The 15,295-nt window shown below is 47.9% G+C and overlaps 1 protein-coding gene across 2 annotated transcripts in view; it reads left to right on the top strand.

The window, feature by feature from the left end:
- The first annotated feature begins 3,022 nt into the window (after nt 1–3,022).
- VSTM2A (V-set and transmembrane domain containing 2A) overlaps nt 3,023–15,295 on the top strand; it is a 43,373-nt gene continuing 31,100 nt past the window's right edge. For both annotated transcript variants that reach the window (XM_060247841.1, XM_060247842.1), the window contains exons 1-2: nt 3,023–3,150; nt 5,495–5,661. In XM_060247841.1, the coding sequence (XP_060103824.1) occupies nt 3,072–3,150; nt 5,495–5,661 (246 nt within the window). In that variant the 5' untranslated portion in view covers nt 3,023–3,071. The remainder of the gene's footprint in view (nt 3,151–5,494; nt 5,662–15,295) is intronic.

The following is a 15,295-nucleotide window of genomic DNA, read 5'->3' as shown; positions in this document are numbered from 1 at the left end:
CATAGGTGTGGAGCTATGACGGAGAAAGCCCGGGTACAGGTACTCTGCAGTTTTGCTTCCTTCGACCCGGGAATAGTCAGCAGGTCCTTCCCTGCTGACCTCAGTGCTCTCTGGGGTTCAATATTGTCATCTCTGACTATCAGCACCTTTTCAGGGTCTCAGATAAGCAATCTTTAACAGCACCTGATCTTTTTCACTGGAGATGTCAGCAACTGAACATGGGATCCCCTGCAAGCAAAGACACGACCACTGATCCACAGACCTTCCCCAGTAGCTCATACACTTGAAGTTGTTTCATTCAGCATCAAAGCTTTGGTCCATCAAGTTCAGCTTTGTTTACTCAATCAATATTTATTTCGGTCAAAGACCAGAACAGCTTTATTTACTCAGACTGGCAGTGGCTCTCTAGTATCTCTGGTCAAGGTCTTTCACATCACTGTCTACCTGATCCCTCTAACTGGAGATGCTGGGGATTGAACCTAGGACCTTCTGCGTGCCAAGTAGATGCTCTGGCACTGAGCCACAGTCCCTCTCAATGAAATCTCCCACCATAACCAGAGAACTGAACCGTCTTGCACCAAAGGTACCTGCATCAGCTTATATTTTTTGCAATTTCCCCCATCCTTCTCAATCTAATGAGAAAAGATACAGCAAACATATATTGTGATGTACCCCATGCTCACAGTCAAGAGTATTTCACATTGTAGACAGAGCTGGAGCTTAGTGTGGCTTACCTAAGGATTCTTAATGTGTTCATGACAGAGTTGAGATTTTAACTAACTTAATAGTATAAGACCCAGACCTGGACAGCCCAGGCTAGCCTGATCTAGTCAGGTGGCCAGAAGCTAAGCAGGATCAGCCCTGGTTTTTAGTTGGAAGGAGGTCCAGGGTCACTCTACAGAGGCAGGCAATGGCAAACCACCTCTGTTTGTTTCTTGTTTCAAAAACCTTTCAGGGTTGACTATGACCTGATGGCACTGTGAGTTGACTATGACCTGATGGCACTTTCCTCCTCCAGTGGTGTAAGAGGGGCCCTTCTGATTCAGTCCATCTAATCCAGCACCCTGAAGATTTATTTATGCATTTATGTATCTACCCAATTCATTCTCTGATTCAGAGGAAAGGGAGACTGAACAGAGTGCCACTGTCAGAGTCTCACTCATGCAGACAGTGTGAGGGTGGAGGAGACACACCATCCTGACTTGGTTGCTTTTGCTGTTGTTTCCCCAGAGAATAGGAGGAGAGAGCTGCTCTCTGTTTGTGGGCTGAGGCAGTTTGCTTCCTGCCCCTGTCAGGAATCAGGAGAGCTGGTGCAGGATTCCGTTATTTCATAATACCTTGTTACTAACCAACCAAAATGTTAATTAGGAGTTTCAAAGTGCCGTTCTTTTAAAAATGTGGTCTCATCACCCCATCTGCCCCCCCCCCCAATAAGTAATCTCATGCACAGTGTTAACTGTTTTACATGGTAACCATTCATCTCTCCCTCATAATAAGCAGAATTAAAGTATAGCAACTCCTCCCTCCCCAGGAATGTCTCTACTGATGAGAATTTCTGAAAAGATCCGAGCATTGAAGGCTGCCTGGAAGAGCATTTAGATGTGTCGAGCTGTCTAGAGTTGTTGAATGGTGGAGGAAGATGCTGGAACATGCTCTGATCTGTGGGCTATTTCCAGTTCCCCTATGAAGCCTTGGTGCTGAAAACAGGTTCTGGGGCTGAAATCACGCTCTGCGGAGCAAGGGGATTCTCACCCACATTCAGACCTAAACCTGGAGAGGAGGTGGCTGAGAGGTGACAGGATCACCATCTTCAAGTACTTGAAGGGCTGTCCTAGAGAGGAGGGGGTGGAATTGTTTTCTGTGGCCCCTGAAGGTAGAACAAGAACCAACGGGTTGAAATTAAATCAAAAGAGTTTCTGGCTCAAAATTAGGAAGAACTTCCTGACCGTTAGAGCGATTCCTCGGTGGAACAGGCTTCCTCAGGAGGTGGTGGGCTCTCCTTCCTTGGAGGCTTTTAAACAGAGGCTGGATGGCCATCTGACAGCAATGCAGATCCTGTGAATTTAGGGGGAGGCATTTGTGAGTTTCCTGCATTGTGCAGGGGGTTCGACTGGATGACCCTGGAGGTCCCTTCCAACTCTATGATTCTATGTAAAATCTTGCGGTAGTAACTTCGGACGCCTCTGGAGTTCAAGGATGGGTGATCTTAAGCAGCTGAGCGAGGTGGGGGAGAGCTAGGGGGAAAGCCTGCCTCAAATATACACACGGGATTTTGGAGATTCCGACGGCTTAACACAGTGGAGAACTCGACGGGGGGGGGAGGGGGAGCAGCGCGGGTCACAGCGAGGGACTCTGGCTTGCGGGAGCGCGTGTGGATGAGGGAGCAGGAGGGCGGAGGAGAGAAGGAAAGCCCCAGCCGTCCCTGCAGCCGCCGCCGCCGCGACCTCTCCGCCTGGCCTGGGAGGCAGAAGACTTCACCTCTCCCCGGCGGCGCTCAGCAGAGCTCAGAATTGCCGCCGCCCGCAGTCCTCCCCAGCCGGCACTTCAGCACCATGGACAGCGGGCGGGGACCGCGGCGGCGTTGAGGCGTCCAGCGGCGCCGCGGTTCCGGGGGAGAGCAGAGCGGGGAAGGGCGGGGGGTTGGAGAGCCGGAGTGTTGCGAGCCCAGCAGAACCGCTCTCTCCTCCCCCCCCCCCCCGCTTAGCGGGCTGGATGCTCGGGGAGGGCGCTTCTCACGCAGTCCTGAGCCGCGGGAGTTGACGGAATTGCCAGGTAGCGGCGGCGAAGAGCTCCCCAGAAGACTCCTCTTGCCAGCCATTGACGGGGCTTGCCCCTCCCCCCCTCTCTGCCCCCCATCAGAAGAGGACCGCGTCCCACACAGCCTTGCCAGGGAAATGCTCGCACTGGCGCAGCTGGGGTTCCGCTGCTCGAGCGCTTGCTGACTATCGCTGCCCGTCTTTGCTTTGCGGGAACCTGTGGGGTTGTTTTTGGGGGGTTTTCTGTCGTCCCTCTCCCCCCCCCCCCCGCGCGGTATTCCCCTGATGTGACTTTCCCACCCGTCTCGCTCTGGAATGATGGGGATCTTTTGGGCTTCTGTTGGATTCCTTGTGTTGTCGGTGTTATACATCCAGCAAGGACTTTCTTCTCAAGGTAAGACCCCCCCCCCGCGCTCCCCCCCCCGCGCACCTTTTGGCCAGATTTGAGGGTGTGCGCGCATGGGGGTGCTATGGAGAAGGGGCGCGATAGGGGCAGTTATGTGGAACGGAAAGCTCCCCCGCCACCCCGAAAAACAGAGAGAAGTTCCCTTGAAGTGAAGGCGAATCGACTGGACTCGGGTTTGTAAACATGAAGACCGCATCTCTGGCTAGGGAGAGGCGATGTTCTTTGTGCATAAGAATAATTTCTTTTTTAAAAAGAATGGCAGGCTTATGTAGATTTGGACTGTCGTCTGTCACGCTCAACGCTCCTTTTTCAGGGTTCGGTCAGCCACAGAGACACGGAGGTGAATTTTGCTTGCCTCCTTTCAATATTGGAGCCTTTTGGAGAACCTCGTCATCCCCCCCCCCCGCCCGCCTTAGTTTCAACCTCATTTCCCCATAATCTCCAGCCTTGCTTGTCGTCTGGCCGTTCTGTTATTCTCCAAGACAGGTTCCCCCACCCCCCGCCCCCACCACGCCCGCCCCCGCCACCCCGTCGAGGGCGCCTCTTGCATTCCAAGTAGCGCCCGCGCTGCAGAATCCACCCAGCGGTTGGAGAGTCGGAGGGCTGCAGTCATCATTTCAGCACCACGGAGAGATCCTATCGGGGCTACTCGCGGAAAGCCGCATCGAGATAGCGCTCCGTGGTTTTGGGCTGCATGCAGCCAGCTGGTGCGTAGAAGAAGCAGACCCAGAATTCAGAAATATGATTTCTCCCCCCCCCCTCCTTTTTTTTTGGGGGGGGGGATAGGGCGAATACATGTCACCAGTTAAACCGGGAATGTAGGGTGTGGGAGAGACTTCACAAAACGGAAACGGGAGGGGGGTATCTTCAAAAACCCAGGTGAGCCCAGGAGCATCTTAGACCAACAAGATTTGGGGGATATGAGCTTTCTAGAATCAAAGCTCCCTTTGTTGGAACGATTTTGTCAAAACCCTATTTTCTCATGCCCATTTTGTAATTTAACTGCTTAAAAAGGCCAGGCTGATCTCAGATTTGTTCTCAGATACAAGTTCCAGGTTTTGATCTAGTACCTTGAATAAAACATTCATATCCAGCTGCTTCAGTATTCCCTGCATCAGCCCATAAGAAGGAAGTGGATAAACTGGCTGCGCATCTCCCTGTCTTTTCCAGCCACTCTGACAAGTTGTTGTGGCTGAAGAAGAGATTGTTTATATTTGTCTTTTCACTAAGGACTTTTCACAGTCGGACTGGGTGGTGCTCCTTCTATTAAGTTCCCTGTACCAGTGGACGGTGCATACAGAAAGCTGTGGCAATTATGGCTTGTATTAAGACAGCCCTCTGGGTTCTGAAATATGCTGTCAGGTGCCATTCTGTGTTGCATGTTTGGATGGGGTACCCATACTGATGTGCCAGGATCCAACTAAAGATGCAAGCTGTTCTTAGCTGGTGAATCACTTAGACCAAAACTGCAACTTATCTTTGGCTTGATGCTGCAAGGAAAAAAAAAATAAGCAACAGGACAGGATTTAGTGGGAAGTGTGCATCATGACAACAATAACTGGAGCACACTCTGTAGATGAGTGATCTTCCCAAAAAGCATATTCCAGTTAGCTGCATTGCATTTAATAATCCATAAGCTATAACCTCACCTTTGAAATGCTATAAATCTCTGAGTCTGAATTCCCAAATGGTTTACCCCTAAATCCTTAAGCCAGCCTGCTACAATGTCTAGGGACTATTTTAGGTTTAATTGGCTGTAACTTTGCAAACCCAAAGGAAATGGGGGCAGATGAGGGGAGGGTCCATTAGCCAGGCTTGAGCGGCTTCCTGGACAATATATACATGTTTGAGAAAGACTGAGGAGGAAGAAATTGTGGTGGGAGGAAAGAGAATGCACAGCAAAAATGTACATGGATGAAAAGATAAAAATGAGGAAGAGGAAGGCTGGAGAGATATTTATTGACAGGTGGCAACAATTCTGTAAGCACATTCTTTATATAAAGTAGATTCCATTCTAGTCAGTAGGTTTCCCTTATAGATAAAGATGTACAGTATCAGTGAGGTGTTTCCTGAGCCCATGGTGATATGGACTTTATATTAATGAGCTCAGGAAACACCTCACTGATACTGCACATCTTTATTTATAAGGAGAACCTATTGAGTAGAATAGACTCCATGGCTGTTTCTAGAATGGAATCTACTTCCAAGTAAATGTACATGAAATTGCAAAGAAAGAAAGAGAAAATAAGGGTGGGGGAGGAACATAAGGGGGAAAGAAAGGTGTGGGGGGATGGGGGCAGGAATCCCATTAAGATTTGCTTTTCTCTTGCAGCCAAATTTACTGAGTTCCCTCGAAATGTCACAGCGACTGAGGGGCAAAATGTGGAGATGTCTTGTGCATTCCAGAGTGGCTCTACCTCTGTGTATCTGGAAATCCAGTGGTGGTTTCTACGAACAGCTGAGGACCAAGAACCTGGAGCTGAGGTGACAGGCACTCAGGTACCAGCTTGCTGCCCCTAAAAATCCTATGAAAACCAACCACCAGTGGCGGACTGGGCCTAAAAACATTGGTTGCCAGGAGACATAGGGGTCTACCCACAGGTATAAGGCTATCATTTAATTTTTATAAGATAAATAAAATTTTCAAAAATACATATGTGGAAAAAAGGTACAATTAAAACTTTTGTAAAATAAGTGTGTGTGTGTGTGTGTATGTGTGTGTGTATATATACACACACACACATACATACATGCAGAGCCCCATGGCACAGAGTGTTAAAGCTGCAGTACTGCAGTCTGAGCTCTCTGCTCATGACCTGAGTTCGATCCTGGAGGAAGCTGGGTTCAAGTAGCCAACTTGAGGTTGACTCAGCCTTCCATCCTTCCGAGGTTGGTAAAATGAGTACCTAGCTTACTGGGGGGGGGGGGGGGGGGGAAGTGTAGATGACTGGGGAAGGCAATGGCAAACCACCCCGCAAAAAGTCTGCCATGAAAATGTTATGAAAGCAACGTTACCACAGAGTCAGAAATGACTGGTGCTGGCGCAGGGGACTACCTTTTACCTTTATATATATATATGTTGTACATATTATTGGCAGTATACAGTAGATACCGGAGGCTGGCAACCCTAAATACAACATAAATTTTAGTTGCATTATAGTAATAATATTGGAATGTCCAGGGCTCTTTTTGTAGAAAAAGCCCAGCAGTAACTCATATGTATATTAGGCCACACCACTGGACAGCAAGCCAGCCAGAACTGTGTTCCTGTGTGTTCTTGCTCAAAAAAAGCCCTGGGAACATCTATTATACTTTCAAGCTACTAAAAGGTCATTAACATTTTTAACATATTGTCTAAAGTTTAAGGGGGGCCACTTCATCAGGGGCCCACTTGCCATCAGGCAAGCTGACCCCCTGGCCAGTCCAGCACTGCCAACCACCGTGAAGCATGGGCGGGGGCATGGTCATGGCTCAGTGGCAGAGCATCTTCTTGGTATGTAGAAGGTCCAGGTTTAACCCCCACAGCTCCAGTTAAAAGGATGAGGTGATGTGAGAGACCCTTTTCTGCCTGAGACCCTGGAGAGCCGCTGCCAGTCTGAATAGACAATCCTGACTTGGAGGGACTGATGGTCTACTTCAGTGTCAGGCAGCTTCAGGTGTTCATGCCAGAAGTGAGGCTCAGGGGATCAAGCAAAGTCCTGACTTTCTCTTGATGAGGACTGCAGCATCAACACCCTGAGGAAGAGACACCATGAGGGGCTGGGACCAATCTCTCCTCTGATGTGTCACAGCTTGAGAAGTACGCACGTTTGGCTCATGCGTGCCTTATTTAGGAAATACTTCCTAAAGCAGATGTTTCCCACAATGGATTAAATTGTGTTACATTTGTCACTTTAAAATGTGCAGACCCTCCAGAGACCAGGATCTCATTTTGTCTTTCCATTAAGAAAACTGCTTGCTGTAATTTTTCTCCTTCAGGGGATCTTGTTCCTGCATTCTTGCAGGTTCACAAACAAACTAATTCATTTTGCTCCTTCAACCCGACAACAAACTATCTAGTTTTGCTTCCCAAACCAAACAATAAGAACCAGACCGGACTCCCTTGCCTCAGTTGTATGAACTCCACCTTAGTTATTCCTACTTTAAAAAAAGAATATCATTGATTTCTAGTTCCATTGTTTTTTTCTTTCCAAACCACAGCTGAACAATCCATTGATTATCTCTAAAATTCTTATCTCCAACACAGATGAGTTCCTGTGCTAAGAATCCCTTTGAGGTATTCAGACTGTTGCGGAATTCCATGCTCTGGTAGCAAAAGGCGTGGGAACCTGCTCTCTTGTTTTGTGCGATGCCCCAGTTTTGGAAGGCTGGCTGCACTGACAGGCATTAAATAATACTGCATTTCAGCCAATCAACTTCCCCTCCAAGCCAAGCAGTTCATTTGATAGCTCTAGCAGGGAAGAGTGCTTTTTCCTGCCCATAGGTGGCACAATGAGCATGCAAATCTTCCCTAAGAAAGAATTCCTTGGTTTGTGATGTCCTCACACAGGAATTAGTCCTCCAAAAATTCACCGTTCTGTGCTTGCAGCTCGTTCTCCCTTGGATGGTACATCCAAGGTTTTACTTGTTCACATCTGGCAAATGTCCAAGCAGCTAAACAAACAAAATTATGTTCTATGTCCAATAGCCAAATTAATTTCCAGGATGTCTAGAAAACTGATTTGGTTCAGAGAGGGATTCCCCCCCCCCCCCACTGATTGGTGATGGTTATGTCTCCACTATACCCAAATATCAAGTTACAAAGAGCTAAACTGAATGTTTCAGTTATCCCCAGAGCCAGACAGGAGCTGTGGTGATGGATGGCTTCCTGAAAGAGAGAGAGGGAGCCCAAAGAGGACTGGAAGGGCACCACAGGGCAGAATGGTCTGCATGAGAACTGCTGGGGGGGGGGGGTTGTTCCCCCAGTTTTGCTGCTCCCAGAAAAACCTTTAAACACCGTAAGGTTTAGTTTGACCCTCAGTCCCTGCTGTTTTCCTGTAGGGACTGGATCCTCCCCCATCCTCTCTTTTCCTCTCCAGGCAAGGGGAAGGAGGAAGGGGAGCCCTGTTCTCCCCAGGAATGCACAACGGGGCCAATGTGGACCAGTTTTGAATTTGGCTGGACCCACACTGATTTGTGGTCCAATCTGGAATGGCTCTGTGACACAGCAGGGTGGATCCAACCATCCCCGTGGTAGACTTCCTCCACCTGAAATGGCTCTTCCCTCAGAGGAACAACTGCTCTGTTGGAGAAAGTCAGAGAAAGACTTCAAACTTGGCTCAGAGGAAGGGTATGGGAGGGGTAGGATCCAACCCGCTAAAATCCATCATATTGCCCCTCTCCACTCAGAGTCTGTGGTAAATCTGGATACAATCCCAATTTCAAACTGGTCATCTATTCTCTCTGTATCAAAAATTATCTCAACTTCTCAGCCTCCCACACAGCAGGGGTTAAAAGGAACCTGAAACTGTTCGCTTTTCCCCCAGTGTGTTATTCAGATTGTCCATATGACAACAGCTAATATGTGAGGGACTTGGACCTTCTCAAAATGGCCTCACATAACTACATGTTCAGGTTATCATCCTGGTCCCCCACATCTGTCCTATCTTTCATGTACACATATGCACATACTTATTTATGTATTTATTTAGGTTGATTTCTAGTCCTCCCTTTCCTGGACAGGTCTCCAGATAAAACCAGTACATACAATAAAACCAATAAATCACCATTAAAACAACAATACAACACAGTTCTGTATAACAAAGACGGGTGAATCTGTAGTGCAAGTTGGAGTATAATCAGTGGCCTGAATAAATAGGCCACTGTGGGAAAGAATAGCTGATGGTATAGGCCATAAGGAAAAGGATGCCCGCTTACCTCAACCAAACGCCTAGCGGAACTGCTCCATCTTACAGGCCCTACAGAAAGGTAGCAAATCTGGTAGGGCCTGTATCTCCACCCTTGTGTACATCTGCCCTCTTATGTACAGTAAAGAGTCATTCAAAGAGGAAACTGCTGCTAGGAAAGGGGCTGGGCTTCTTCTTGGTCCTCCCGGTGCTTTTAACTGTCTCAAGTATGAGCATTTTCTTTTCTGTTATGCAACTGCACTTGCCTTGCAAAATCTGGAACTCAACTAGGAGAGCCTGCCATAGAGGACGGGGAGCTTTTAGGAAACCAAGAAAGACTGAAGAAGTGGGGAAGCCCTTCCCCGCCCCCCCCCCCCGGTCTGAAATTATATTATGTTGTCTTTTAAATCCCCTACAATTTGACAAATTTTGCTGTTTTGATTTACGAAATTCTTCTGGGCTGAATTTATCCCTGGATCAGGCTAACCGGACCTCTCCAGATCTCCAGCGCTAAGCAGGGTCAGTAGCTGGGTGGAAGTCCAGGGTTGCTAGGCAGAGGCAGGCAATGGTGGCTCCCTCTGCTTGTCTCTTGCCCCAGAAGCCCCACTGGGTGACCGTTCGTCATCTACAACTTGACAGCACTTCCCACTACCTCGGCACTATCGGAAACGTTTATTGGAGTGGAGTGTCTCCTCATTCTTAGGTTTGTCTTTGGAATTTGAATTTTTAAAAAATTGATGTGGCCAACTCTGGACTGGTTGAGTGGAATTAGTGTTGAGTGGAATTAGTTTTCAACGATGACTCCCTGTGACAGCCACTCCCTGCCATGTGGCCTCAAATACTGACTGCTCTTTCAGGGCAGCTTCCTGGACTCCATGGCTGCTTCCTCCTGAAACAGATTCTGGCTGTCAAAGAGCAATGAGAATTATCACGTATTCTCTATGTTCAAATAACTTTTCCTATTCAACTTCATAAAAGAGGCTGGAGAACAAAGTTTTGTTGTTGTTGCTCAGTCGCACAGTCGAGTCTAACTCTTTGCGACCCCATTGACAAAGTAACGCCAGGCCCTTCTGTCTTCTACCATCCTCTGAAGTCTGCTCAAATTACATCAGAAATGCTGCCCAGCCATCTCATCTTTTGCCATCCCCTTCTTCTTTTGCCTTTTGTCTTTCCCAGCATCAGGATCTTCTCCAGGGAGTGCTCCCTTCTCATTTGGTGACCAAAGTATTTGAGCTTCAGCTTCAGCCTCTGACCTTCCAGTGAACAGTCTGGGTTGATTTCCCTTAGGACTGACTGATTTGATCTTCTTGCAGTCCAAGGGACTCTCAAAATTCTCTAAAGAACAAAGTTTGGGGACAAATTAATGTCAGCTCTCCTCTCTTGCAGTCAAGGCTAAATCATAAATATCTCTCTTGGATCAGAGCAAGGGTCTAGGTAGTCCAGCATCCTGTTTCACATGACCACAAGAGGCTGCACCATACTGAATCAGACCATCAAAGTCAGTATTTTCTGCTCAAACTGGCAGCTGCTTTCCAAGTTCTCAGACTGGGATCAGTCACATCACCTTTCACTGAAGATGCTGGGGATTGAACCTGGAACCTTCTGCATGCCAAGTAAATGCTCTGCCACTGAACCAGGGTCCCAGGAAGCACACCCCTGCTGTGTGTTTCTAGCATCTGATACTCAGAGATGTACTGACTCTGATAATCAAATAGTCATTGGGCGGGGGGGGGGGGGGTCAATGCTCCATGGACATGTCAAAGACCCCAAAAGCAAGGGGACATTGCCACATTTGGTGACAAGGAGGGAGACAGCTTCATGCCATCCTAATTAGTAGCACAGTGATTCTCCTGGAATGTGAAAGTCCTTAGCACATATGAAGCCCCTTCAATAGCCATTGACTTAGTTTCCCAAATCATCCCTCCTTTTCAGGGCCATATTAACCATTAGGATAGGGGTCCCTGACTTTTTGAGCCTCCAGGCACCTTTGGATTTCCGACACAGGGTGGTGGGCACAACTACAACATGGCTGCCATGGGAGACAGAGCCAAACGCAAATGTCAGGGAGTTATGCAGAAGTCTCACAGTAACTCTCCAGTATTTCAGGTAGAAGCTCTGTTTAAAAATTTAAAAATGAACATATTGTTCAGAAATTTTTTCCTGCATACACCCAGCTTACTTTCAGTCATTCAGTGGAGATCCTAGTGTTGTAGTGCTGGCTGATGGCCAAAGCAACCCTTTCCAAAAATCTGCATTGCCGATCAGATCTCTAACAGCTAATCAGATCTCCAGCAGCCAAAAACCCCACCCACTTCCTAAAAACACTGGGCAGGAACCAGGAAAGGTGTCAGCAGGTACCATGGCACCCACAGGTGCCACGTTGGGGACCTCTGCAGTAAGACCTCACTCAGTCTAAGCTACCTCACAGGAGCCCTGTTCACAAGTTACAGAGAATACACTCACAGTCCATGCACAGCACACACCAGATTGTTTTTTACTTGTGTGTGGAATAATTCTCATGGTGCAGTCAACACATGTACAACTGACTGATTCCTGGTGTCAATAGTGAAGGATGCACACTGGCTGCTTGTTATGGCTAGATGTGCACCTGTATAGGCAGGATGTACCTGCATTCGGTGTAGCACGGGAACAACACACAACGAGGCTCTGCTCCCCACCACCGCCACAGCCCGCCCCCTCCCCTGCATTGTGTTCTGCCTCCCCTCCCCCACCCACACCAACAGAGGAGGCTTGGAGTCAGCCCTACCTGCTTCGGCAGCGCCCGGGCTGATTCAAAGTTGTTTGAAGAGCAGGCTGGAGGAAGAGTATCGCCCCCTCCCTCACTTCTGGAAGTGAGGTGGGGGGGGAAGCCTCCTTCAGTGTGCTATTCAAATAACTTAGAATCAGTCCGGGCCCTGTGGAAGCTGCCCGAGCCTCGTTGCAGCACCCCTCTGATCACACGGGGGGGCGGGGGGAGAATGAGGCTCGACTCTACTGCTTTGGCAGAGTTATTTGAATAGTGCGCTGAAGGAGGCTTCTTCCTCCCTCACTTCCAGAAGTGAGGAAGGGGGCAAAACTCCTTCTCCAGCCTGCTCTTCAAATAACTTAGAATCAGCCCAGTTCCTGCCAAAGTGGGTAGGGGTGACTCCGAGCCTCCTCGTGTGGGCAGGGGAGGGGGCAGGCTAGGGTTGCCAATCCCCAGGTGGGGCAGGGAATAAAGGTTACCACAAACTTGCACACAAACCAGCCTCAACCTTACATACACCTTAAATACCACTCATAGCACTCAGTAAATATGTAAACTATCAAAATTTCATTGAGTCAATCAAAAAATTATAGAAAGATATTAAGGAACAAGAGTCCACACCCACAGTCTCCTAAAAGCAAATTAATGTCCGAGTAGTATGAATCACGGGATGTAGACAGGGATTCAAATGGTAGAGTCTTCAAACACGAAGCGCTGCTCCTCACGTATTCCAATTGTACTTCAAAACGTCTTCCACGGAGAACCACGCTCCATGAATTTTATCCTCTGTACAGCCAGGCACAGGAGATGAATGCGATGTGGCAGTACTCAGTCCACGTTTCGCTGATGCTTCTACGAGCTTTCTAGAAGAAATGTTAATCTAATTTCAATGCTATCGCTTACAACATAGCGGACTGTGTTGTAAGTGATAGCATTGAAATTGGATTGACATTTCTTCTAGAAAGCTCGTAGAAGCATCAGCGAAACGTGGACTGAGTACTGCCACGTCGCGTTCATCTCCTGTGCCTGGCTGCACAGAGGATAATATTCATGGAGCGTGGTTCTCCGTGGAAGACGTTTTGAAGTACAATTGAAATACGTGAGGAGCAGCGCTTTGTGTTTGAAGACTCTACCATTTGAATCCCTGTCTACACCCCGTGATTCATACTACTCAGACATTAATTTGTTTTTAGGAGACTGTGGGTGTGGACTCTTGTTCCTTAATATCTTTCTATAATTTTTTGATTGACTCAATGAAATTTTGATAATTTTCATATTTATTGAACGCTATGAGTGGTATTTAAGGTGTATTAATTTCAAGGCTGGTTTGTGTGGAGGCTCATGGTAACCTTTATTCCCTGCTCCAGTATCCACATTGCTCTTTTTTGGTTGCTTAATCCCCAGGTGGGGGCGGGGGATCCCCTGGATTGGGGTCATCAGAAAGTGGGGGGAGGGGAGGGAAATGTCTGCTGGGAACTCTATTATTCCCTAGGGAGACTTATTCCCATAGGGAATAATGGAGAATTGATGTGTTACATCACTTCTAGGGGAAACCCAGAAGCAATGTCGCAGAATTCTAGGAATCACTGTTCTATGGTTCTAGAGTTTCTGGAGATTCCTGGAGCAGTATGACATCACTTCCATTTTCCCAGAAGTGACATGATGTAATTGGACTGATGGCATTTTTTTTAGTGTATTTTTTCTCTGCTGGCTGCTGGAGTGATGGCAGCCAAGGGGATTTGGGAATGGCAGATCTGCCCCAAGTGAGCAGCTGACAACCCAGTTTGTTTGTGAACATGAGAGAACATTGAAAATAAGACAATCTGGCACAGGCTGGAGTAGGGCCTTGCATGGCCGAGCCAAGTTGACTCCAACGTGGGGGTTTTGAACCACCTGCTGCCGATCCCAGGCGTCTTAGAAGACCTGTGAGATCAGGCTGGGTGGCAATCAGGGCTCTCACACAGGGAGGACTTCCAGTCGGAGGTTTTTCTCAATGATTTAGAACCATAAAGTTGGAAGTGGCCATACAGGCCATCTAGTCCTACCCCTTCCCTTGCTGAATGCAGGATCAGCCTAGAGCATCCCTGACAAGTGTTTTTCCAGCCCCTGCTTAAAGAATGCCAGTGAGGGGGAACTCACCACCTCCCTGTGTCGCTAATGCCACTGTTGAACAGCTTTTATTGTAAAAAGGTTTTCCTGATATCCAGTCAGAAACCTTCCCACCTTTAATTTAAACCCATTATTGCATGTCCTCTCCTCTGCTGCCTACGGGAACAGCTCCCTGCCCTCCTCTAAGTGACAGCCCTTCAAAGGCTTCACGAGAGCAATCCTGTCCCCCCTCAACCTCCTCTTCTCCAGCCTGGACATTCCCAGGGCCCTCAGCCTTTCCTCCTAGGGGTTGGTCTCCTTGCCTCTGATCATCTTCATCACTTTCCTCCGCACAAGCTTCATTCTGTCCACATCCTTCTTGAAGTGAGGCCTCCAGAACTACACACAGGACTCCAGGTGCGGCCTGACCAATGTGGAGTGCAGCAGGACTAGGACATCTTGGGATTTGGATGTTATGCCTCTGTTGATACCCCCCAAGATCTCATTAGCCTTTTTTGTCATTGCAGCACACTGGCTACTCATATTAACATGGACCACCTGTACTCCAAGATCTTGTACACACACAGACGCACACTGCTACCCAGAAGTGTAGCCTCCATCCAGAATGTGTGTTGCTCATTTTTGTTACCCACTTATTAAATTGCATCTTGTTCACATCCACCCACCTTTCCAGCTTGTTCAGATCTTGTTGAATTCTATTTCTGTCTTCTTGTGTGTTGCTGCGCCTCCCAATTTGATGCTATCTGCAGATTTAATGAGTAGCCCCTCCACACCCTCATCCAGATCACCGATAAAAATATTAAGAAGTACTAGGCCCAGAACTGAGCCCTGAGGCACCCCACTGGACACCTCCCTCCATTCAGATTAAATGCCACTGGCAATTACTCTTTGAGTGTGGTTCTCCAACCAGTTCCCTATCCACCTAACTATCCTAGAGTCCAGTCCACAGTCCTCTAGTTTACCCATCAGAAAATCTTGGGGAACCTTGTCAAAAGCTTTACTGAACTCCAGGTAAACAACATCAACAGCATTCCCTCGATCCAGTAAGCTTGTCACTCACTCAAAGGTTGTTCTGGCAGGTCCTAGTGGGGACAAATCCAAAGTTGTCCTTTAGATGCTCAACAATTTATCCCTTTAAAATCTGCTTCAGTAACTCTCCTGGGACAGAGGTTAAAATGACTGTCCTGTAGTTTCCTGGGTCATATGAACATGAACATATGAAGCTGCCTTATACTGAATCAGACTCTTGGTCCATCAAAGTCAGTATTGTCTTCTCAGACTGGCAGTGGCTCTCCAGGGTCTCAAGCTGAGGTTTTTTCACACCTATTTTGCCTGGACCCTTTTTTGGAGATGCCAGGGATTGAACCTGGGACCTTCTGCTTCCCAAGCAGAT

Source organism: Heteronotia binoei, chromosome 10 (assembly GCF_032191835.1).
Source record: "Heteronotia binoei isolate CCM8104 ecotype False Entrance Well chromosome 10, APGP_CSIRO_Hbin_v1, whole genome shotgun sequence".
NCBI classification, from domain to species: Eukaryota; Metazoa; Chordata; class Lepidosauria; order Squamata; family Gekkonidae; genus Heteronotia; species Heteronotia binoei.
This window is presented reverse-complemented; position numbering and strand designations above follow the sequence as displayed.